The sequence below is a fragment of the Abramis brama genome (genome assembly GCF_963993115.1).
Source record: "Abramis brama genome assembly, chromosome: 23".
In the NCBI taxonomy this organism is placed as follows: Eukaryota; Metazoa; Chordata; class Actinopteri; order Cypriniformes; family Leuciscidae; genus Abramis; species Abramis brama.
This window is the reverse complement of record NC_139985.1, coordinates 22,407,817-22,432,886: the sequence shown is the minus strand read 5'-3', so window position 1 is coordinate 22,432,886 and position 25,070 is coordinate 22,407,817. Positions and strand designations below refer to the sequence as shown.

The 25,070-nt window shown below is 38.3% G+C and overlaps 1 protein-coding gene across 1 annotated transcript in view; it reads left to right on the top strand.

The window, feature by feature from the left end:
• rap1ab (RAP1A, member of RAS oncogene family b) overlaps nt 1-11,611 on the top strand; it is a 59,712-nt gene extending 48,101 nt beyond the window's left edge. Inside the window, exons 6-8 of the mRNA XM_084101947.1 lie at nt 6,254-6,397; nt 6,506-6,615; nt 10,535-11,611. Of these exons, the coding sequence (XP_083958073.1) occupies nt 6,254-6,397; nt 6,506-6,595 (234 nt within the window). The 3' untranslated portion in view covers nt 6,596-6,615; nt 10,535-11,611. The remainder of the gene's footprint in view (nt 1-6,253; nt 6,398-6,505; nt 6,616-10,534) is intronic.
• The last annotated feature ends 13,459 nt before the right edge of the window (nt 11,612-25,070 follow it).

Here is a 25,070-nt window from a genome sequence, read left to right as displayed (position 1 = left end):
CCTTGTATTTTTTAAATAAGTTTTATTAATAAAGTAAAGGCATAGAACCAGTTTATTTGTAGTGCCCTGACAATAGTTTTATATAATTAAATTAATAAAAAGACAAAAAGACCTTGAGATATGTTTGGTAATTGTACCTGAATGAATTTAAAATTAATTTGCTACATTTCAGATCAATATATTTGTTTTCCTTCATTTTAATTAACACTAACTTTACTCTCATCTTAATTATAAATAATTTATTTCTGTATAAAATAATACTACCATTAAAAACATATTTGATTTTCTGTTTAATCAATGTAGAATGTGTAACTTGAAAATAAACAGATTAGTGCTCTGTTTGAGGACAAGAAATGAAAACCAATGCAATATGATGAATGTCCAAAAGACGGCACCGACAGAACAGTTTTTAAATGGGGTTGGATAAATATTTTTTGCTTTTAAACAGAGAGAGAGAGAGATACAAACAAAATGACGGAGTATGTTTTTATGTTTCCACTGTTCGATCGCGCCCGCGCCTCTCTCTCACACACACGCGCACACACACACACAACATATTCCAGCATTGCAATCTTGACATCGCAGCCTGTTCATGTCACCGAGCTTCAGAGCTAAGGCAGGACTACAGATTAGGTGTCCCTAAAGAACCTGCGTATCTAACAATAGTTCCGCATTACATTAATTAAATTGCACGCGAGTTTTATTTGTTTGTATACCGTGTATTCTCAGGGTATACCGTTTCGGTTCAATACGAATACATGTACCGTTCCACCCCTAATCTGCAGAGTTAAAAAGCTCATTGTGTGTCCCAGGGATTTATTCTATCTAACAGAGAACACTAGTGTTGGGTGATAGTTATGCTGACGAGTGACGTTTTCGCTTTGGCTTAAACAACAACTGTATAAGAATGATGTTACTTTTATAACAAGCACTCTTGACAATTTGTGAATAACTCACCTTGCAATTTAAAGGAGCTGTATGTAAGAAATGTATTTCAATTAATCATAAAATGGCCCTGATATGTCACTAGACATTAAGAAATCATGTTCATTTCAAATACTTATATCACTGACAACAGTAGTACGGCCAGGATATTGTCATATAAAAAGTGAAGTTGCAGCCCTCAACTGATGTTGATGTTGTCATCTTGTGTTTTGGCCTGAAGCACCACCCTCCACCTATCTACCAATCACGAAGTCAGTAGTGTTTCGGCATCCGGGTTGCCAGCTCTGCTCTAGTTACCACAGCTACGTAGCAGCCTACGTTCCTGCTGGATCCTGCAGCCTATCTGGCAACCTCGAGTCAGGGGGGAGGGGGAGGGGATACACCGCCTTACAGTAATTTGAAAGTGATTGCAGTACCAGTTTTGGCCACAATCTTACATATGGCTCCTTTAATTTTGATATGGGATGTAGTTTTGTAGTTTTCATTGAGGACCTTAATCCTCATACACGCGTTGGAGTCGCATGTGTAGTTGTGTGTTGTCATCAGGAAATTAGGGAAGGCAAATTAATTGTAGGTCCTAATATTAATTTGATTACACTAGCCAGATAATAATAATAATAATTTAATACAATAATGGGAAGGAAAATTTGTTTCAAAACTTTATTGCATGGAATGCGAAATGAACAAAAACAGTCTGACACTCATTTTGACAACACATTGTTTACCCAATTATTACTATGGAAATCTTGAGGCAGTGGGAGGCAGTCTTAATGTGTACCAGGAAACAAAGCAGTACTGTTTTCCGTTTCAGCGGCAGTTTATGAAAATTGACTCTTGTTCTTTGCTTTAAGGGGAGACACGGCAGGCAAAAACATTGTTGTTGTTTTTTTTTTTAACTGGTCAATTTTGAGATTTTGGGCCATTTGTCTACAATAACATGTCTTCAATAACATGTCTTCTTTCAGACTTGTGGTGAAAAAGTCCAAAATACACATTCAGGTCTTTATTTTACTACACTTTGTCTATTTGCGTCTGTAGATTTCTCCTAAATTCAACAAAAGTTGGCGTTCCAAATCAACATGCTGCTCCGCGATCGCTGTCTGCACCCTGTCATCACATATACCGTTGGAAAGTTCTCTCTCCTGTACAATGTTGTCGGATCCAAATATGGTCATTTCCTTTTTATCAGCAACCAATCGTGAAAGTACAATGGGGCATTTAACTCTAAAAGCCAAATCTTATTGGCTGATGTCAATTTTAAAGACCTTTTTCTCAATGTTTTTTTCTCATACTCTGAGCCAGAAATCTCCACTTCAGCAGCACTTACATACACCAAACTTTCCAGTTGTATTCCTATCTATATTCTCTAAGGTTTTTACAGAGGGGTTTGTTCATATATCATTCAGATTCTGATTTGTACAACATTTTATACCTAAAAACGGGGCGAAAATTGATTTCTTTTTTTTTCTTTTTTTTTATGGCTGTTGACAGTTTTTTCTAATTAAATTAGTGATAAAAGAGATATCCAAAATCCCCTCTGTAAAAACCTTTGACTGTAATGTGTAAACAAAATGAAACACGAATTTTGAATCTGGCTTTATCCAATGTTCAGATTTCTCTTCTGGAAATGGAAATATATGCAAATTAGTGCATATTTAATGAGATACTACCTAATTTGCATATTTAAACATAAATATTCTAAAAACTTGTAATACAAAAGATATTTTTCTTAACATCAGTAATCAACTGGGGAAGTTTCATGCTGATATCTATAAGTTTTTTTGTTTTTTTTCTATTCACCTGGGGTTTCTCCCCTTAACAATGTAAAACTCATTTACATCGAGGAGCAATGCTATAGTGGCGTCCCTTTTGACTTCTGATGCCTTGTGGCTGTCCTGTTTCCATCTTTCACTGTATTTATCTTTCACTATCTGTCCTCCACTGTCTGTCTTTCACTGTCTCTCTACCATTGTATATGTATGTGTGTGTATATGTGTGTATATATATATATATATATATATATATATATATATATATATATATATATATATATATATATATATATATATATATATATATATATATATACTTTATTTTCTAATTCTTTATTTACTATCTTTATAAGTGTATTATAATTATCACAAGAATAGAATATATTGGTATCATCAACAAATAATATCAATTTCAATAATTTAGATACACGAAATATGTCATTTATATATAAATTAAATAATTTAGGACCTAATACTGATCCTTGAGGGACCCCACAAGCAATGCCCAGACATTGACGTAAACTCGCCCAACTTCACAAACTGTTGTCTCTCAGTTAAGTAACTTTTGATCCAGTTCAAAGCCACTCCCCTAATGCCATTTTTTTCCAGTTTGAGTAAAATTGAATGATTAAGTGTATCAAAGGCTTTCTTTAAATCAATAAATATTCAAACTGCATTTTTTTTTTTTTTTTTTTTTTTATCTAGGGTGTTTGTAATTTCTTCCACAGCTTCAATTGACCCTTCGCAGGGAGCTTGATTGACAGGTGATCTGACCAATCATACTTCGCCATCCGCCATTTTGTCCGACAAAGCAGTCAGGAGAGTTAGTAGATTAACATAGGAGGATTTGAACTTGAAAAACGGAGTGTACTGACGCCTTTCTGTGGTTAAAACAACATTCCTTTTTGTGTTTGTTCATGTTTATTTGAGGCTATAAATTAACTAGAAGGAAGAGATGATCGGTTCACGAGCAGCTTTAACTGATGCTCTACAGCGATCTGTCACTGCACATTAAAGAGCAACAAAACGGTATTTATTGTTAAAATTTCTTTTTAAAAATGACCAAATTTGAAAGGTGAGACTTTGTTTAATATGTTTAATATCAAACGTAAGGATGGCTGAAGCGAAACAGTCGTTCCGAAGCTTTGCGAGATCCCGAAGCGCAGATGTGTCGAAACACTGATCCGAAGCGTGATTCGAAACACCCATGTCACGTGACTATGACCAAACGAAGCCTCAAAGTGTTTCACTAAGTGTTTCATCAGGTGTGGTCCGCCGAATCAGCGTTTGATTGGAACGGTCGGGAACAGACCACACAATCGCACATCTGTATAAAAGTGAAATAAACGCATTTTGACCTCGTGGGTTTTTGTGAGAGGATTTTTTCAAAGGCTGGAGAAATTATCTGTAAAAAAAGAAGTAGGCTAAGTCCTTCCACAGCAGATAAATTAATATTTTTGAATAAAAATCTCTAAAAAAGTGAGACATTGTGGCTTGATTTCTTTTATTAATATTCATTTTTCATGACCAAAATAACATTATGCACAGTGAGGAGCCTATAGGTTACAAGCTTCACATATTAGAACATTATAATAATAAAAAAACAACACATTTTTTTAATGGCTCGTCAAGGTTGTTTCAGATCAACACCTGCAAGTGACCACTAGGTGTCACCGTTGAGACGGGTGTCGGATTGATTCGAAGCCTCAACAATATGGCACATTTGGTTCAACTGTTTCATTGGTTCACGAGGCCTCGATTTTGCCATCACTAATCAAACGTAACCGAAAAGTAACCTGCTCTGTCCTGTCTGTCAGCGTGTTGTCAGTCTCCTCTCTACTCCGCGATGTATTTTTCACTGCATGAGAACATGGTGTGGCATGAGAACGGCGTAGCTTGTCGGACATAGCGACAGTAACTAAGGGGGGCGGGTCTTTGCGAACGGTCAATTAAGGCCATTGATGTCGACCTCTTTGCTCTAAAACCATATTGACTTTCATTTATTATGTCATGTTTGTCTATAAAATTTTCTAATCTGTCATTAAATAGTTTCTCTAAGATTTTTGAAAACTGAGGTAGCAGAGAGACAGGTCTATAGTTTGTGAAGATGTGCTTGTTTCCATTTTTATATAATGGTATTATTTTTGCAATTTTCACTTTATTTGGAAATATTCCAGTCTGAAATGATACATTGTATATGTATGTTAGCACATGTAAACCATGTCTGACTTTACTATAAAATTGAGAATATACCTTGTGTTACAGATATTGCACAAGTAGTTCACTGGTGGGTTCATTACAATAGTGATGTAACTTTTGGCATTCTTCATCTTCGCCGGTCTAATGAGCAGACTAAAAATGTCACAAAACTACAATGTTTTCATAAATGTTGCATGACTGTTTAGTAGGGCTGTGTATCACCAACAATGTCACGATACGATACGCATCACGATACTAAAGCCACGATATGATACGTATCACGATATGGATCAATTTGGAATTTCAGAGTTTAGTAACAGTAATATATGTTTATTGTATAACCAGTGTTATAACAGTTGTGATCACTGAAAAACTATTTAGTTTTTGTCATAAAAAAACGAAGAGTTAAATTAAATAAAAAACTTGTCACAAAAAAGCTTAAAATGGCTCTTCCTTCAGTAGCGCAAATAAATACAATAAAATAAAGATAGCCTACCAATAAAGATAAAACGTTTTGAATAGGTCTAGCACTAGTATTCAGAAATAGAAACTGAATAAAGTAATTAAATGCAAAATAACACTGGGTAGTATTTTAGTCCTGACTAAATTAAATACATAGGCTATTAATCCAAATTCTTCAAATTAAAACTATCTTTTGTTGTTTTGACAACAATATTAATGACAGACACATATGGCTTCTGTCCCTTTAAGAGCTAACGTTAGTGCACGGATCCTGATTTCATTCACTGTCCCATCATGCGTTTTAAGACATAACCGACTGTGTTTAGAGGATACTCAACAAGACCGAAATGTTTGACATAATTTTGCGTGTTTTTGTTTGTTAAAGTGATATAATCCGCGAAAAAGAACTTTTGTTACTCGCGAGCTGTTTGTGAGCGCGTCGAATATAAATGCCTCGTCCATTTGGGGAGGTGCGCGTGCAGGCAGCGGAGACTCGCGCTGCGGAGCCAGGCGAAAGTATTCGCGCTCTTTGTGAAATTGCGTCTCACAGAAAGTTTTAAAATGACTGATCTGATTGTATAGTCTGTGTGGATTAATTTACTCATACAATCTACATGCTAAAGTGCAGGAATGATTAAAATTATGCGCAATACCCGTGCCGAAATTCGAGCCCTGAATTGGCTACATAAGCACAACAGTATCGATACGGCAGCTGCTGTATCGATACGCGCATCGTCAGGAATTCATGACGATGTATCGTTGTATCGATATTCTGAGCACAGCCCTACTGTTTAGTGCCTATGGCTGAATGATAGATCAACATAATTGCCATTGTGTATCTGATTTATTTTTTCTCTCCTCCTCTCCGACTATAGGTGCCGATGATCCTGGTGGGTAATAAGTGTGATCTGGAGGACGAGAGGGTGGTGGGGAAAGAACAGGGGCAAAATCTGGCCCGGCAGTGGAACAACTGTGCCTTTCTAGAGTCCTCTGCCAAATCAAAGATTAACGTCCTTGATGTGAGCATGTTTCATATACTTGCTTGATATGTCCCCCATTCAGAACATATTCCAGTAGTTTCATGTTCATATTGAGTACATCATGAATGTATTTTTTGCAAATTGCAGATCTTCTATGACTTGGTCAGACAAATTAACAGGAAAACACCGGTGGAAAAGAAGAAAGCAAAAAAGAAATCCAATTGTGTCGTCCTGTAGAGCCAGCAGCACTGAGCCAGGTCTGTCATGTCACTTACGTTATTCATTTATTAATGTACAACTAGAAGTTGGGACATTTTTTTAAATGCATTAATCATGAATCTGTGGTTTGTTAATTCTCTTGAACCTTTATTTAACTGACAAAAGTACAAATTAAAGATTTCCAATGTTTTCTCTGACCAAGTTAATTGTATTTTTAAACAAATTTTGAGTTTGATGGCTGCAACTCTCCAAAAACGTTGGGACAGAGGCAAAATAAAATTGAAAAGATTATAGAATATCCTAGTTGAACTTTGAAGTTTTGAAACCGTCCACAATAGGTGAATTGGTAATAGGTGATGGTATTGTGATTGGGTATAAAATGAGCATCTCAGTCTTTGCTAGCAAAGATGGGTCATGGCTCACCACTTTGTGGCAAATATTGTGAGAGAATTGTCAAACAATTCAAAAACCACATTTTCAATGAAAGATTGTAAATAATTTGGGTCTTTCAGCATCTACCATACATAATATTGTGGAAAGATTTAGGGAATCCAGAGAAATCTCATTCTGTGTAGGTAAAGGCCTCTGTTGAATGTGTGAGACCCAATGTGGTGTGTCTTTTGTCTTTTTATTTGCATTCCCACTGAAAAACAAGCGTTCTAGCGTGAAAATGTTGCCTATTAATATAAAGTTGACCTGACTTCAACTCTTCTCGCCGTCCAAGACGCGCCGCTATTAATAAGCCATAAATCATAATAATGTACATTTAATTGTCTATATAAAATACATAGCCTAATCAGCACTCATATGCACACATAAAGCTTGCCATAACACACCGGGAAATGTAAAGATCATGAATGTGTCGTGAAAAGAACAGGAGGAGACCGTCTAAACATTTTAATAATTTATTGGTAATGTTTTCTGTGTTTTCAGCTGCATAGATTAACAATGATGCTAACTCGTCATATCTGCTGTAGTTGACGCGCCTATATGCACATTTCATCCGGATTACATAATCTGAGAATATTTATTTTCCATTTGAATCTGTTCATTCACATGTAGACATTTCAAGCTTCCTGTATATATTTCTCATGTCTGTGAGGCAAGTATACACTGAGTTTCGGTACATTTATGTGATGCGCTCAAGGTCACTGAGATCGAATCGACAGAAAGCACCTTTATTTTACAAAAGCACAACGTTTTGTTGTGAGTTAAAAAAAAAAAAAAAAAGTAGACCCTTTACAGTTTGCATTACTCTTATCTGTATGACCAAAAATTTTGTGTTTTAAGTGAAATGCAAGTGATTGTGCCGGCACCTGTATATCATGCACGCTCTCCACACAAACACTTAAATATGCGCCTAATAATAGCACACATTTATCTAGGTTAGCATTAGAGCGAGCGGAGTTGTAAAGTTGCTACTACTTACATGTTTCAAGTGATACGCCATATTTGAGGTCGATGAATGAGTGGCGAATGTTTGGATTTCATACTGTTAACAATCTGTCTGTTACAGCCTACATGATTTTGCCACTTCCTGTGGATTTAAAAAATAATAATAATCTGCGACTAACCGACTAATAAAATCTTAGTCGACCAAGCCTCTTCTAGTCGACTAATGGTTAGAAATTCATGCAGGTTTGGAACATCTTAGGGGTGAGTAAATGATAACAGAATTTTAATTTTTGGGTGAACTATCCCTTTAAATATAGCCACATGGGAAGAACTTTGGAAAACCATTGTCACTAAATAGTCTGCCGCTTGAATCTCTGTTATGCAAGAAAGCTATACATCAATTCTATGCAGAGATATTGCAGAATTTTCTGAGCCTGAGCTCATCTCAGATGATTCAAAAGACAGTGGAAATGTGTGCTGTGGTCAGATGAGTTCACGTGTCAGCTCGAGTTCTCCGTCCCAAAGACGAAAAAGACCATCCAGACTTTCATCCGTGATGGGTGCAAAAGGAAACCTCTGTCATAATATGGGGGTGCATCACTGAAAACGGTATGGGTGACTTGTAGTAATGGGAAACCGAGGCTTTCTGAAGCGTTTGAGGCTTTCATCAAATTGTGCTGAAAAATGGTTCATTACTCAAAGCTTTTAACACAATACGCATTAGTGATATCTGGTGGTCAGACTTGTTTTCTGTACCATGTCTAACAAATCATCACGGAGCAGAGGATATGCAGTTTGAAAAAGCATGATGTGACCAAACAAAGCTTTGGAAGTCAGTGACATACAAGAGTGGAATCTGGGATCAATACAGTTCTATGTAATCTAATCTAATCTAAATTTAATTTGTGCCAATGAGACCACAACTCGTGTCATGTAGCCTGGTCAACGGATTCACATATTGATCAATAATATAAAATATACAAGTATGCTATCTTAATTAATAATTGACGTGAGTCATTGAAAAAATATTTTGAATGAGCTGTTTAACCCTTGTTGTTGATGTTCTGTTCAGTGTCTCTGAGACCCCAGCTTTAAAACATGATTAAATGCAATAGAGGTGTGACATGCATTCATGCATTCAGTTTCTATCTGGTGTTGAGGTTTCAGTTGACTCAAAACTATTCTACTCAATCCCAAATTAGTGTACACACATAACCAAGTCAATGCACAGTCAAACACAAGGGTAATGGGATGTGCTTTTGCAAAGTGAATAAGTCTGAAATACAAAAATTCAAAGCTTCAAACGTCATCAGTCACATGGTATTGTATCGGTACAGTGTGTGATACAATAGTGCTTTGAAAACTGCGTCAGAGCCCCAGTATTAACCGTCCCATCACTAGTGACTTGCGTATGTGTGAAGGTGCCATTGACGTGGAGACGTATTGGGATTGTACAGATACTTACACTGCCATCAAGATGACATCTTTCCTGGGAAGCAAGACAATGCCAGCCCTCATTCTGCATGTGCTGCAAACTGAGTGGTTTCGTAGACACTACATAGTAAAGTGGTTGTGCTTGACTGGTCCGTCTGCAGTCCAGATCTGTCTCCTGTTGAAAATGTATCAGCCCATCATGAAAAGGAGAATCAGATTAAGAAGACCACAGGCTGTTGAGCAACTGTCTTGTATCAGGCGAGATTGGGCAAAAATTCCACTTGCAAAACTGCAACAATTAGTTTCCTTAATTCCCAAACAATCAAAAAAGTGTAATTAAAAGGAAAGGTGATGTGACACAGTGGTACACATGCCTCTGTCGCAACTTTTTTTGCGGTATTGCAGCCATCAAAATCTAAATTTGTTTATATTTACACTATACATTTAAGTTGGTCAGTGAAAACATTGGAAATATTTTCTTTGTACTTCTGTCAGTTAAATAAAGGTTAAAGAGAATTAATTAACCACAAATTCTTGATTTTATTACATTTTACAAAATGTACCAACTTTTCTGGAAATGGGGTTGTACATCTGTTCGGTCAAAGTCTCTCCCACCTACATTATTTTTCATAGACTGATTTATTGTTTAGGCCAAATAATTTGCCCAGTATTCAGAAATTTTAAAGCAGTAAGGCCTGTTTCATACCACACATGACAACAGCATACTTATTGTGGTGCCCATAAGGTTACAGCATTCACCACTGCACGCGGCCCAAAGCGGATGCAAGTAGAGTTTCAGTGCAGTGCCTGTTTTTCTGCTTGTAGCATTCTGAAGTGCATGAGTGTTTATTAGCACGTCTTTTTGCAAGATAAGGTTTTATCAAGCAACATTCCATCAAAGCGTACCAGCATTGTAGGGTCTGATGATGTGAATCAATATGTTTGCTTGTACAGTTTCTGTAAAAATATTCAGTAAATTGATTGTTTACCAAACTTATCCACTAGAGGGCAGCAGTTGCTCAGTCTTTAGCAGTTGAAATAAAATTTGTTGGCCTTATGAAAGTATAGGATAGAAGAATAGGATTTAATGTGTATTTGTGATTTTTCTTTCTCTCTCTTTCTCTGCAGAATGCTGTAATGAAGAACTGTTAGCTTGTTTGGATCATGCCAGCATTCCCATCCTCAATGAGTGATTCAATGGAACAGCTGACTGACTCAAAGCAGCACCGGACAGAGCGAGCAAGAAAACCAGTCACAACTCTTATTTCCCCTTTATGTTGGCAGAAAAATCTGAGGAAAAACTCTATTTCCCATGAGCCATTTCAATAGAACTGAGAACAGCTTAACATTTCCCTGATCTTCCGGACTTTTTACATAACTGCGGCTGATATTTACATTAATAGTGAAAATCAACCACCTTTTCAGTATCCACACAATGAATCTTAGGACACAATTGCTTGGGATTCTTGAGCTATCTTTTTTTCCCCTTTATGTTGAAAATCTGGTGGCAATATTTAAGATCCTTCAGCTTCCTCTAAAAACCCATGGATACATCTGTTCAGAAACTTGACTGAGACAGAGGAAAAAAATCACTGAAATTTTACCACAAACGTGTTTTTAAATTTTTTTTTTTTTTTTTTTTTATAAACTCTTGAACTCTGTGCTTTTAAATGGCCTCATCTGTTGAAAAAGCCGGACGAGAAATCCGAGTTAACAGTATTCATTTGTGCAATACTGCATGTTCAAGGACATGGAGGATGACAATGTTCAATAGCAAGTTATCAGCATGACCATCTTTAAGTGTAGCTGTTGTAAATGATGTCTAGTTCAATTGTTTCCTCTAAGTTGTACTTACATTCTTGGTACAATGTGTAAATGTCTATAGATGACAAACATGTATATAAATATTGTTTTGCTGACAACTATGGACACTCATCAGAAAGTACTGCCCCATTTCCAATGTGACAATATTTTGTATTCAGTCACTTGGTTTTCCTAGCTCATATATCATATGCCATTCTGTTTCATAAAGACTGTTTCAGAAGTAAACAGGCCTTTTATAGTGTAAAAAGTGGGGGAAGGAACGATCGATTTCTATACCTATCGAGACTGAAATATATTGTACTAAAACTTTTTCCTCCTGTGTTTTTCTGTCAAAAGATGTTCTGGCTTTTAAGATTATTAAATTTTAGTACCTTTTCATTATTTCTGCTGTTTTGAATTTTATTGGTTTATCTGTCATCTTTAACAAGATTATTTTCCCTCTTTCCTGGGATGTTCTTAAAGAGCTATTATCAGATCGATGGAAGCAAACCTTGTTTTTTTTGTTTTTTTGTTTAAATCCTCCATCTCACTGTTGGTATTCTGATGTCTAACTTTCTTCTTTTTCTGTACATCACATAAAACCCAATTAGACACGAACAATGTGACAGCCAACAACTTAACATGGCAAAAAGGAACCTGAGGACTTAAATTCCTACTGTATGCCATCAGTAATATAAATATTATGGAATACTCTATTTTAAAATGTTTGGTCCATATCTGCATAGTTCTGGTATTTTAATAGGATTCAGCTGAAGTCAGTTCAGTGTTGATTCAGTTTCATTGTAAAGACATTATTAAATTAGTTAATTTCATCAATATGGCTGTTGGCAAGAAAAAGTGATCTCGTCGTCTCTGCTGAGGATCTGTGCCGATGGCTGTCTGTCGACAAGGCCTTCACAGTGGATTGTCTAGTTGACAGGATCTCTGCTTACATTCAGGAATGTGTTGTGGTCGTGCCTAGGTGAAGGTCCACCATCTGATCTGGATACGGACCAGAAACGGCTGATTATGGCAACCTCGGGTGTTAGTGTAATGTTTTTGTTTTTGTTTTGTTTGTTTTTAACAATGGAACAAGTACATCGGGTGTTATAGGAAGTGTCCTCAGTTCCGGCTGACCTAATTTATGCAGCCTAATAATCATTTGACGGATGTGAATCATAGAAATGTGATGTGTTGTGTATGCCAGGTGAAAGAGATGTGTTTTTAGTCTAGATGTAAACTGACAGTGTGTCTGCTTTCCAAAAAAGGCTTGTATTTTGCAGTTGATTTTGATATTCTAAGTACAGTAATCGAAATTATTCAGCCCCCATTGCAAATCAGGTTTATTGGCAAAATTTACAGACTTTCAGATGTTTCAGCTGACCATGTCAAGTCACCTTTATTTAAATAGCTCTTTATACAATACAGATTGTGTCAAAGCAGATTTAAAGTAATGATCAATGATGCGAACAAAATTCAATTCAGCTGTAAAGCAGCTCTAAAAATAAGACAATAGTGTCATTGTTCAGTTGAAGTCAGTTCAGTGTTGATTCATCAATTATGAAATGAGTTAATTTAATCAATAAAGCAGCTCTGGAGAAAACATTAATGTAATCATCCAGCTCAGTTAAGTTTTCATCCAATAATGTCAATAATGTCATTCATTCAAGTCAATAATATTGCCGAATCTTAAGTGTCCCACAAAAAAAGCAAGCCAAAAGGTGACAGTGGCAAGGAACCCAAACTCCATCAGTGACAGAAATGAAAAAAAAAAAAACCTTAGGAGAAACCAGGCTCAATAGTAGTAGGGCCAGTTCTCCTGAGATGAACAGATGAATAAACATGTTGTGGTTAAATTCCAGGCTGCATCAAAAGTCAGAATCTGGAGTGAAGATGTTTAAAGATTGGGATACATTATGCCAACATTTTGTGTGAGGGTAGTTGAAGCTGGCCCAAGGGTCTCTGCAGAGGACTTGTCTGGTTCTCGTGTTCTTCGAGAACCAGAATGCTGACCACAACATTCTTTTAAATGGACTAGAAAATTATGTTGGCATTAGTGGAATTGCATTAGCATGGTTTAAATCATACTTATCTGACCGTTATCAGTTTATAGCTGTAAATGAAGAGATGTCTTATCGATCAAAAGTTCAGTATGGCGTACCACAAGGCTCAGTACTAGGACTGTTGCTGTTCACAGTGTACATGCTACCCTTAGGAGATATTAGGAAGCATGTCATTAGTTTTCACTGTTATGCTGATGATACTCAGCTCTATATTTCTTCACTCCCTGACGAAACTTACCAATTCACAAAATTAACGGAATGCATAGCTGATATAAAAAACTGGATGACTAGTAATTTCCAACTTCTTAATTCTGAAAAAGAGATATTCTAATTATTGGACAAAAAAATTCCTCACGTAATAATCTAGAATACTGACTAACACTTGATGGCTGCTCTGTTAAGTCTTCGTCTAAGTCTAAGTCTTCTGTTGGGCCGTGCCGTAAAAAGCGCTGCTCTCAAAGGCCACCAGAACCTTCGCCTGGCGTCCGGGAGCGAGGAGTGGTCAGGCTCTATCCCTGACCCCACCCCGTCGACACAGGAGTCCAGCGTGAGGGCCTCGGCCTTGACTGGACCACGCCCCAGGAGCCTGCACCCAACAGGTTGGACGGCTGCTTTCTCTCAGGACGCCGCTCTGCACCTGTTTCTAGGCTCTTCCTCCCCGAGCTTCACGACGAGCTCTCCAAATCTTGGGGAGCCCCGTACTCGGCCACGATAAGATCCTCTGTCTCTTCCACGCTCTCTGCAGTCGACAGCGCGAAGGACAAGGGATATCTCTCTGTTCCTCCGGTTGAGGAAGCAGTGGCAGCGCACTTGTGTCCGCCCTCCGCTGGATGGCGCGCCAAGTCAACTCTGCCCATCAAAGCCTGCCGGACCACGTCTGCCTTGATCGGTTGCGCCTACGCCGCCGGTCAGGCTGCATCTGCACTACACGCCATGGTTGTTCTGCAGATCCACCAGGCCAACCTCCTCCGCTCTCTGGACGAGGCTGGACCAACTAAGGAGTGTGTGACGGATTTGAGGAGTGCGATGGACTTGGTACTCAGAGCTACTAAAGTTGCCGCCCAGGCCATCAGCCGCAACATGGCTTCTCTCACGTCACGGAGCGTCACCTTCCTGGACGCTCCTATCTCTCCGACTGGTCTCTTCGGTCCCTCTGTTAAAGGCTTCGCGGAGCGTTATTCGGAGGTGCAGAAACGTCTCAGGCTATGAGACATTTTCTGCCGCGGCGTTCCAGTTCTGCAGCAGGCCGTGCTCAATGCGTGCCCTTGTCCTGGCTAGAGCTGCATTGTAACGGGTTTGTGGTCCGGGGTTTGGGTCATAGAATGGGGTCATAAAATACTGCCTGCAGGCCAGGCATAGCCCCTGTCTCCAAGCAGGATCCTTTCATAATCACCTGTATAATGGAAAAATGCAGTTCTGTTAAGTTCAGCAAGTGTTTGTAATACAGTGAGCTTGATGTTTATATTTTCCCTTACCACGTTCAAATAATGTGCATAAATGTGACTCTCTGAAAATTCTTGAGTCATGCACAGATCCTGGCCATTTTGCTTCCACATTTGTGATATGGAAAATAGTCACACACCATCTAAGAGATTTTAGTCAGTCCACTACATACTTTTTTGATTCTATTCCTTTTTTTATATTTGATATAATATTTCTAATCTGGAATATTAAGAATCGTAAAAGTAAATTGCCTGCACATTTACATTGTGAACCCCCTTTCGGTTAACAAAATTCCCTTCATTGAGGCCTTAATTGGAACGTGTGTGCAGTCTATCAAATCAAATCAAGTGTATTTGTATAGCGCTTTTCACAATACAGATTGTATCAAAGCAGCTTCACAGTATTAAATTAAAATAAAATAATACAACAAGGTTTGTTTCTAGTGGAATTTATTGATTGATAAAATAAAATTAAATATCCCCAAAATATCCCCAACTGAGCAAGCCAAAGGCAACAGTGGCAAGGAACCGAAAAAACTCCATCAAGTGACCTAATGGTGTCCTAAAACTCCATCAGGTGACCTAATGGAGAGAAAAAAAACCTTGGGAGAACCCAGGCTCATTCGGGGCCAGTTCTCCTCTGGCATTTATGAACTAGAGGCCGGATTGTAGTTTGAACTGTAAGATTAAAAACATTATATGAATGCCTGGCCGAAAAGATGCGTCTTTAATCTAGTTTTAAACTGGGAGAGCGAGTCCGAGCAACGAACAGTATCAGGAAGACTATTCCAGAGTTTCGGAGCCAAATGTGAAAATGCTCTCCCTCCTTTGGTTGATCTGGATATCCTAGGTATGACCAAAAGCCTCGAATTTATTGATCTTAAAGAGCGCGATGGATTATAGGGCGATAGAAGATCCGTTAAATAGACTGGAGCTAAGCCGTTTAGGGCTTTATAAGTCAGTAGCAATACCTTGTAATTAATACGGAACTTTATAGGTAACCAATGCAGTGATGATAAAATCGGTGTTATATGATCATATTTTCTTGATCTAGTAAGAACTCTAGCGGCTGCATTTTGGACTAACTGTAGCTTGTTTATTGAGGATGCAGGACAACCAGCTAATAAAGCATTACAGTAATCTAGTCTCGAGGTCATGAATGCATGAACTAACTTTTCTGCATCAGAAACTGATAGCATATTACGTAGCTTAGCAATGTTTCTAAGGTGGAAAAAGGCTGTTTTTGTAACATACGAAATATGATTTTCAAAAGACAGGTTACAATCGAGTATAACACCCAGGTCTTTTACTGTAGAGGATAAAGTAACAGGACATCCTACGATGTCAAAGTTGTATTGTGAGAGGTTCTGTGGGCGTTTTTTTGAACCGATAAGTATTACCTCTGTCTTGTCTGGATTTAATAGAAGAAAATTACGCGTCATCCAATCTTTTATATCTTTAACACACTCTGTCAATTTGGATAATTTAGCGTTTTCATCCGGCCGTGATGAAATATATATTTGAGTGTCATCAGCATAACAATGGAAACTAATTCCATGTTTCCTTATAATATTTCCAAGTGGCATCATATATATTGAGAATAATAGAGGGCCTAACACAGATCCCTGCGGCACTCCATAGTTTACTGGAGTTATGATCGATTTTTCTCCATTCAAATAGACAAAATGGTAGCGGTCAGATAAGTATGATCTAAACCAGCTTAATGCTTGTCCTTGAACACCAGTATAATTTTGTAGTCGATCTAAGAGTATTGTGTGATCTATAGTATTGAACGCAGCACTTAGATCAAGTAAAACTAGTATTGAGATACAGCCTTGGTCAGAAGCTAAAAGTAAATCATTTGTGATTTTAACGAGCGCAGTTTCAGTGCTATGATGCGGCCTGAATCCTGACTGAAACTTTTCATAGATATCATTTTCTTGCAAGAAAGAGCCCAGTTGAGCGGACACAACTTTTTCTAGTATTTTAGACATAAATGGAAGATTTGAAATGGGTCTATAATTTGCTAGAATATTATGATCTAATTGTGGTTTCTTAATGAGAGGTTTTATAACTGCCAGTTTAAATGTTCTTGGAACATGACCTAAAGATAAAGATGAGTTAATAATATTGAGGAGAGGCTCTTCCACTACAGGTAACACTTCTTTCAGTAGTTTAGTTGGTATAGGATCTAATAAACATGTTGTTGTTTTAGATGAAGTGATAAGTTTATTTAACTCTTTTTGTTCTATAGTTGTAAAGCACTGTAATTGTTCTTGCGGGGGGATAATTGAGGCTGAATTATAAGGCGCGATTGAGGATTGAACGTTTACAATTGTGGTTCTGATGTTTTCTATTTTCTCAGTGAAGAAGTTCATGAAATCATTACTACTAAACTGTAACGGGATATTTTGTTCGGGTGACGTCTGTTTATTTGTTAGTCTAGCCACGGTGTTAAATAAAAACCTTGGATTGTTTTGGTTATTTTCTATTAGTTTGCGGAGGTGCTCAGCCCTGGCCGCTTTTAGGGCCTTTTTATAACGTGACATACTGTCTTTCCACGCGATTCTAAAGACCTCTAAATTAGTTTGTTTCCATTTACGCTCTAAATTACGGGTTTCTCTCTTTAGAACATGCGTAGTATTATTGTACCATGGTGCTTTAATTTTCTCTCTGACCTTTTTTAATTTAATGGGTGCAACAACATCCAATGTTCTAGAGAGAATGGTGCTCATAGTGCTAGTTAGTTCTTCTAGTTCATCTGTTTGTTTGGGTTCAGGCAGCAGCTGAGACAGATTAGATAAGCAATTTGAGAAATTATCTATGGTGGATGGAAGGATTGATCTGCCTGGTCGATAACGCGGCGCAGCATGACATATTACAGCAGTACGTAATATGCAAGTTACCAAGTAATGGTCAGTGACATCATCACTTTGTGGAATGATATCTATATCGGTTGGATCGGTTCCATATGATATAATTCAATCGAGTGTATGATTAAGACGATGAGTTGGTCCGGTGACGTTTTGCTTGACCCCAAAGGAATTTAATAAATCTATAAACGCAGCCCCTAACGCATCATTTGAATTATCTACGTGTATGTTAAAATCTCCAACAATTAATGCTTTATCGACATTGACCAATAGATCTGAGAGAAAATCTGCTAACTCTTTTAGGAAATCAGCGTAAGGCCCAGGCGGTCTATATACGGTAGCCAAGGCTAGAGATAATATGGATTTTTTTCTAACATCTAAGAGCGTAACATTTAGTACAAGTACTTCAAACGAAATAAACTTATAGCCCGTTTTCTGAGTAACATTGAGAATATCTCTATAGATTGTTGCAACACCGCCGCCACGACCAATCAGACGGGGCTCATGCTTATAGGAGTATCCAGATGGAGTAGACTCATTTAGACCGAAATAATCATTTGGTTTAAGCCATGTTTCAGTAAGGCAAAGTACATCGAAGCTATTATCTGTGACTATTTCATTTACAATAACTGCCTTAGGTGTGAGTGATCTAATGTTTAGAAGACCTAGCTTTAAAAATTGTTTTTGTTTACTAATAGCAACATTTTCTGTTTTAATAACAATTAGATTTTTCCTAGATCCTGCAGTAGAATTATTATTTGATCTCACTAAACGAGGAATAGACACAGTTTCTATGCAATGTTCTACACTAGTATTTATATCATTTAAATTAGTGCAGGAGAGACTATGATTTGGACTTTTGGTTACTAGTCATCTAATGGTATTTAAAATTTTGGAGATGTTATCCGACAGAAGATCCACTCCGAATCTGCTTGGGTGTAACCCATCGGCACGGAAAAGCCTAGGACGCTCCCAAAACAGATTCCAATTATTTAGTCTATTATAATAGTCTATGGCACCAATCACATTAGGGAAGCCTGAGGGACACATACTGTACGTCATACTTATTGGCATGATCATTATTGCATGATCTTAAAATTATAAAATTATAACATACCTGTGTTGGCAAAAAAAACCCTACTTTACAGCCTTGGGTCTTAAGTGATTTGGAAATACCACAAAAAACCCTAAAAACAGCTTGAGCACCAGGTAAACGTTGCGAATGGCACGAAAGACAGCATTTTTCACCGTGGAAGTTCTCCGCATCTCCAATAGTGTAAAGGAAAGTGCCACTCGCAAAAAATCTGCAGAGCAATGTACACAGTTTGTGCCTTTGTTAAAGCCCGACTCTGACAAGTCGAACATTTAAAGTGTTGTCACAACAAATGAATTATGTAAATGAAACCCTTACGAGTCACGAGAAAAATGATATCTCTCAAAAAGTACATTATCGCGCTGGGCTAAAGGACTTCCCGTATCAGCTCCGCTTATAAAGCCGCAATCTAATCTTGTTTACAGGAAATAAGCCTGCTCCAGAGCAGGTTTAAGCCTATGGAACTGTTGCTATGACAGCAAGTCCAGGATGAGTGTCGAAGAACCAAACAATCCAAGATCATGCCAAATCGTCAACAATCAAATCCAGCTAACTGAGTTAGCGACGTACGAAGAACGGACCCCTGAAGTGTCAACTAATCTCTCCCCTGTGAAGGCCTCCTTCCCTTTACCTCAGTACAGATAAAACGCTGTCAAAATAATTCCAGTTCACGTGGCTATGCGGAAGCGATAAATAATTATGTATTATAGGCTACATTTTTAAGGCCAGACAAGTAATTTGTTGAGGTCAATTTGTAACACTTCTTTGCACACATATATTCAAACGCTCATACCTACAGACTAAACACGTAATACGCATGTGCACGCTGTCAGCGTTTTCACAGGTTTGCGTTTTTAAAGTTTGTGCAGAGATAACCTTTTTTTTTTTTTCTCATTATTTTTCAAGACTTGCACCTTGGAATCTATTTCAAGGTGTCATGAGTCAGGTTATCTTCTCTCTTTCTCACTATCCTTTTACACACACACACACACCTCTTCGTACGTTCATCTGAGATCCTCTCTCTCTCTCTCATAGACGGATATTATAATCGAGCTGCTATTAGCTCGACTAGCTGCTATTTAAAAATGGCGGTCACAAGTTTCTATTCGTCTTGTTGGTCACGGTAACCCCGCCCCCAGCCCCTGACGCAAGCGGTTCTTTCTTGGCTCCGTTCTAGACCCTGCAATGATTTGGTGCTAATGTAATCCCCTTACATTGAATTGGCTCTATCACTCTCTTTCCTCTCTCCACCTATATCCGGTGTGTGGTGAGCGCACTGGCGCCGTTGTACTGTGGCTGCCGTCGCATCATCCAAGTGGATGCTGCACACTGGTGGTGGTTGAGGAGAGATCCCCTGACATGATTGTAAAGCGCTTTGGGTGTACAGTAGTACATATGAAAGCGCTATATAAATGCCCGATTCTATTCTACTTAAGAACCAGTTTTACTGGTTCGGAGCTGGTGCTTTGGCGGTGGAAAAACAAAGAACCGATTTGAAACTAGGCTCTGGCTCCGAACCAGCACCAGCTCTGCCTTGGTGGAAAAGGGGTAATATGTAAGTTACGGCGAGCTGCACGAACGCGTTGGATTCCGATGTATTTTTGCAAACCCATGAGCATCCATAGTATTGCAACGTCCGTTATTGTTGATGGCTTGTTCGAGATGCATCGGAGCGGCGAGGACCGATCGGAGCTGCGGGAGTGTTTGGAGAGCATACGACTCCTTGTGCTTTTAGATCGCTATCGCAGTGCTTTGATGTCATGCGGCGATCGATCTGCTACCCCTTTTCCACCAAGGCAGTGCTGGTGCCGGTTCGGAGCCGGTGCCTACTCGCGAACCAGTTCTTTGTGTTTCGACAGCCAAAGAACCGGTTCTCGGCCAGGAAAATTGGTTCCAGATTGGCACCAACTCTTTACTGGACTAGAACCGTTCTTTAACCACGTCATGCTGGGGGCGGGGTTATTGTCGAACTTCTTCTCGAACGTAACCTCCGTCCGAGCAGCACAAATGTGTTCTAAACGTCTTCTTCTGACCCCAATATAGGATCGCAAAGCAAGGAGAAACATTTGCAGAAAGACGGTGTAGTCCGCCATTGTAATTGTTATGTTTAAATTTGGCGCAAGCGTTTCTAGGGAAGCTAAAGGGGGTCGCACACCGGACGCGCAGCTCAGCTCAGCGCCGCGCCACGTCTTTTAAATTCAAACACATTATTCTCTAAAAGTGTACACACACCGGCGGCGCCGTTCGGCGTCTGTCCGCGGCGCCCAGCAACGGCTCAGGACCGTGTTCAAAATCCTGCCGCGCAACAGAGCGCCATTTAACCGACGTTACATAGTTTTATATTAAATTTGCATGTATGTGTCTCATATCGTAGTTAATGTATACTGACTTCACCCTGTGCTGCAATATACAGTTAGTTTAATATTCATTTACAGAAATCAAAATTGCTGATGTTATCGGATTTTCAGGTGAGAGATGTAACGTTACTAGACGCGGCGCTGCGCGTCCAGTTTACGACCCCCTTTGTAGTAGCCTATGGCAACGTACACAGTGATGACGTCGTTCGCTGGGCTCTCTAGTCAGTGGAAAAACAAACAGGTTCTGAGAAGGTTCGCAAGTTGAACCAACTTTGAACCAGCACCAGTTCCGAACCAGTTCTTTTTTGGTGGAAAAGGGGAGAAGCCGATGCATCTCGAACAAGCCTGGCGTGTTTGTGTTTGGCGCTACCGCACTAGCGGTTGCTGGGCAACATGAGACGTATACAGTGACGTAAGATCTGGCTCTGTTGTGGCTCTCTAGCCGGTGGAAAGGCAAACCGGTTCTTAGTAAGCTCGTCAGTCGAACCAACTCTGAACCAGCTTTGGCTCTGGCTCTGAACCAGCACCCGGTTCTTGTTGGTGGAAAAGGGGTGTTTCGCAGGCCTCTCTTTCTACCCGCACCTGTTAATCATCGCAAAGCAGCGCGAGTGTTCACCCTTTATCTAAGTGTTGGTTCTAGTAGTTATTTGTCGGATTATTCATGTCATGCGTTAACTTCTGCTCCCTTCATGTCGATAAGATTTTTTGAAGAACTCACCCTGTCTTGTCTGTCCGGTACAGCCTACGTCTATGTATTCTCTGTGTCCTGCATCTGCTGCGTGAGTTCCTCTGCAGTCCTCTTATCCTGGCTGAGATACTAAGCACTGTCTTCCATCTCTACGGGTGACCAGTTCTAATTCTTCATCAAGACAGGAGTTTTTTGACTGTTTTGTTTTCTCCAGTTCTGTGTTCCACAACGACAGACTGCCTTGTTTATATTTTTCATTAAAGACTGTTAAATCTTGTCAACTTCTGCTTTTGGATCCTTTCATTATAATCGTGACACAAGGTTTGCGTTCTCGAGCCACCAGGCACTGTTGTTGTGCGAATGAGGGTGCTGGAGCACATTAAGGGTTTTCTGTTAGAACGGTGTCGTGTTAGCAGCCCCTAAGTTAATAACTGATGATCTTTGCAACAGAAGTGAATCAATCAAAACTAACTTTAGCTGGACAATAGCTTTATTCTAGAGCTGCTGTAAAGCCAAACAATCTCTGTTACTTTAATTTCCATTTTGCACTGTAAAGCTGCTTTGAAACAATCTATATTGTTAAAAGCGCTATATAAATGAAGGTGACTTGACTTGACTTCGATGCTGCTCTGTGCCGATGGCTGTTTAGTCGACGAGGTCTTCACAGGTGCTAGGGCTTGTCTTGTTGTCATGGTCTCCTCTGACATTCAGGGCTGTTGTGTCCATCCCTTTATTACCACATCTTCTGACAGCTACTTCCAGCAGGATAACGCTCCATGTCACAAAGCTATACTCAAATTGCCTCCACAGTCACCAGATCTCAATCCAATAGAGGACCTTTGGGATGCGTGGGAACGGAAGATTTGCATCATGGATGTGAAGCCGACAAATCTGCAGCAACTGCGTGATGCTATCATGTCAATATGGACCAAAATCTCTTGAGTAATGTTTCCAGCACCTTGTGGAATCTATGCCGAAGAATTAAGGCAGTTCTGAAGGCAAAAGGGGTTCCCACCCAGTTTTAACAAGGTGTACCTAATAAAGTGCCGTTGAGTGCATGTTCTAAATGTGAATTTTGTCATTGTTGAGCACTCTAGCTTATATATAACCTAAGACTTTAAAAATGTCTCCGCCCCACTCTTGGAGGTAAGGCTGTGAATGAGCATTTCATTGGTTGGACCTACTGCCCTGACATGTCCTCTTCACTGTACAAGTTGGTATTTTAAGTCTGAATGTGGGATGTGCAGATATTTTCAATGGTTAAGGTTAATAATAAGGATAATAAGATTTTCAGTCATGACCAACAATGTAACTTATAATGGTTATTGAACAAATCTTTTGAAATGAAAAGATTCATACCAGATATCTTTAAAAAGCTACTACCTAAAGAATAAGGTCTACTTAGAGAATAAGCACTACCTAAAGAATAAGTACTAGTACCTAATGGAATAGATACTATTAGTAATTAAAAAATAAATACTAGTAACATGAAAAGAGATACTAATACATTTTAAGTATTAAAGTTGGCATGAAACGTAAGTAGTCTTTTCTTCCCTATTTTGACAAATATGGCTTCTGGAATGAGAAAAAAAAATGTAGGACATGAACTTGATTTTGTCTATCTGGAATTGATTAGATCGTAGGAAGTGGGCATTGCTAACTAAATGGAGGCAGATTTGAATGCCAGTTTGCCGTCAGTTGTGGAGGATATGATATTTAGTCCCACCCTCCCCACACGTCATGAACTGATTTTAAGTGAAAAATACGATTTAATTTCACAGAATCAACTTGACTACACCAACAAACATAATTTGTATGGGTTAGATCAAGGACAGATGACAGTCGAAAGGTATTTTGTTTGCACAATTAAAATAATTTTAGCACATTTATTTGAAAGGAATGTATAGCTGTGCTGAATTAATGTTTGTCATGTGACAACACTGTAGCATACTACTCTGAAACATTAGGCTTTTTTTTTCTTTTTTACAATTTTAACAAACAGAAAATACAATAACAAACAATCTTTCAAAGATTGCACAAAGATTAATAAAAGCATATTATAAAAATAATATTAAACATTGCACAAATTAGATGTTTCTGTAGCTTTCTTGTTTACAGACATTAAAATTGTATTTAAGTACAAATGCAATTCTTGTTTGAAGATGTTAAAGCAGGGTTTACTTTTTGCATACCGGTATTTACATTTATGGATATAAAACTTTCCAATAAATAAAAGGAGGTTTATACAAAAACTTGCTTTGATTAAATTCTTGTCATTAATATAAAACCCAAAAATAATGTGTCTATAAGATAAGAGAAAAACAGATTTTGGACAATCAAGGCATTGACATTACTCCACAAAGACTGAGCAAAAGGACACTCCCAAAACAATTGGCCTACAGAAGAATCTTCACAAAAAGAGCAGGATGTATCAGTGTTGCTTCTAAATTTCTGCTAAAAAAATGTTTCTCAAGATAAAATCTGTAAATCATTTTATAAGATATTTATTAGACTTTATTTGTTGAAAAAAAATTCTGAGGGAAATTTCCGCCTGTAAATAAGTCCCAAAGCCAAAGGCATTTGTTTATGATAATTGGAGAGTTTTATAGGAATCTTACTAATAGAATAATCGCACATTAAAAAGAAAATTGTACGTTACCTCGTAATTGAGAAAAGACATAGGCCTACGTGTGATTACACCAAATAGAAGATTGTTTACAGAGGAAGAGTTTTAAGCCAATTAATTTCAAGAGTCAAAATCAATCAAATTTAAGTCGCCTTTATTATAGGAATTTAATATAACAGATTTTCGTAATACGTAACGCTCTCTTTAACAGGAATATTACGGAAAGTTTGTAATATTGTTTTTAATCGGCAGGAACCCGCCACAAGGGATCTGGTTGGCTGGAATGAGAACTAGTACTGGAGTGACCAATCACAAACAGACACAAAGCACAGCACACCTTCGGTCCTTCAATGCGCGAGTCTCTTTTAATTTTCACAGAAACGATATCATCGTGATCATTTCTAAAATATGTTAATTTTAACGTACACTATTATTAAAAAAAGACCTTCAGAAGTACATGTATTAACATCTCACACGTTTCATTCATTTTTGCATGACTTGGCTTACACCATATCTAGTCTGTAGGGGTGTGTACGCCTCAATGTAATACCCGTTTCATACATTTTAAATGTATGCGAAGTTTATTTTTAATAAAATATGTTTTATATCGTATATATAGCATATAATATTGGCTTGTTTATTTTTTTTAAATATTTGATATTTTTATTAGATCACCTGAACGCATAGTTCACCCTACACCGGTAAAATAGATTTCATCC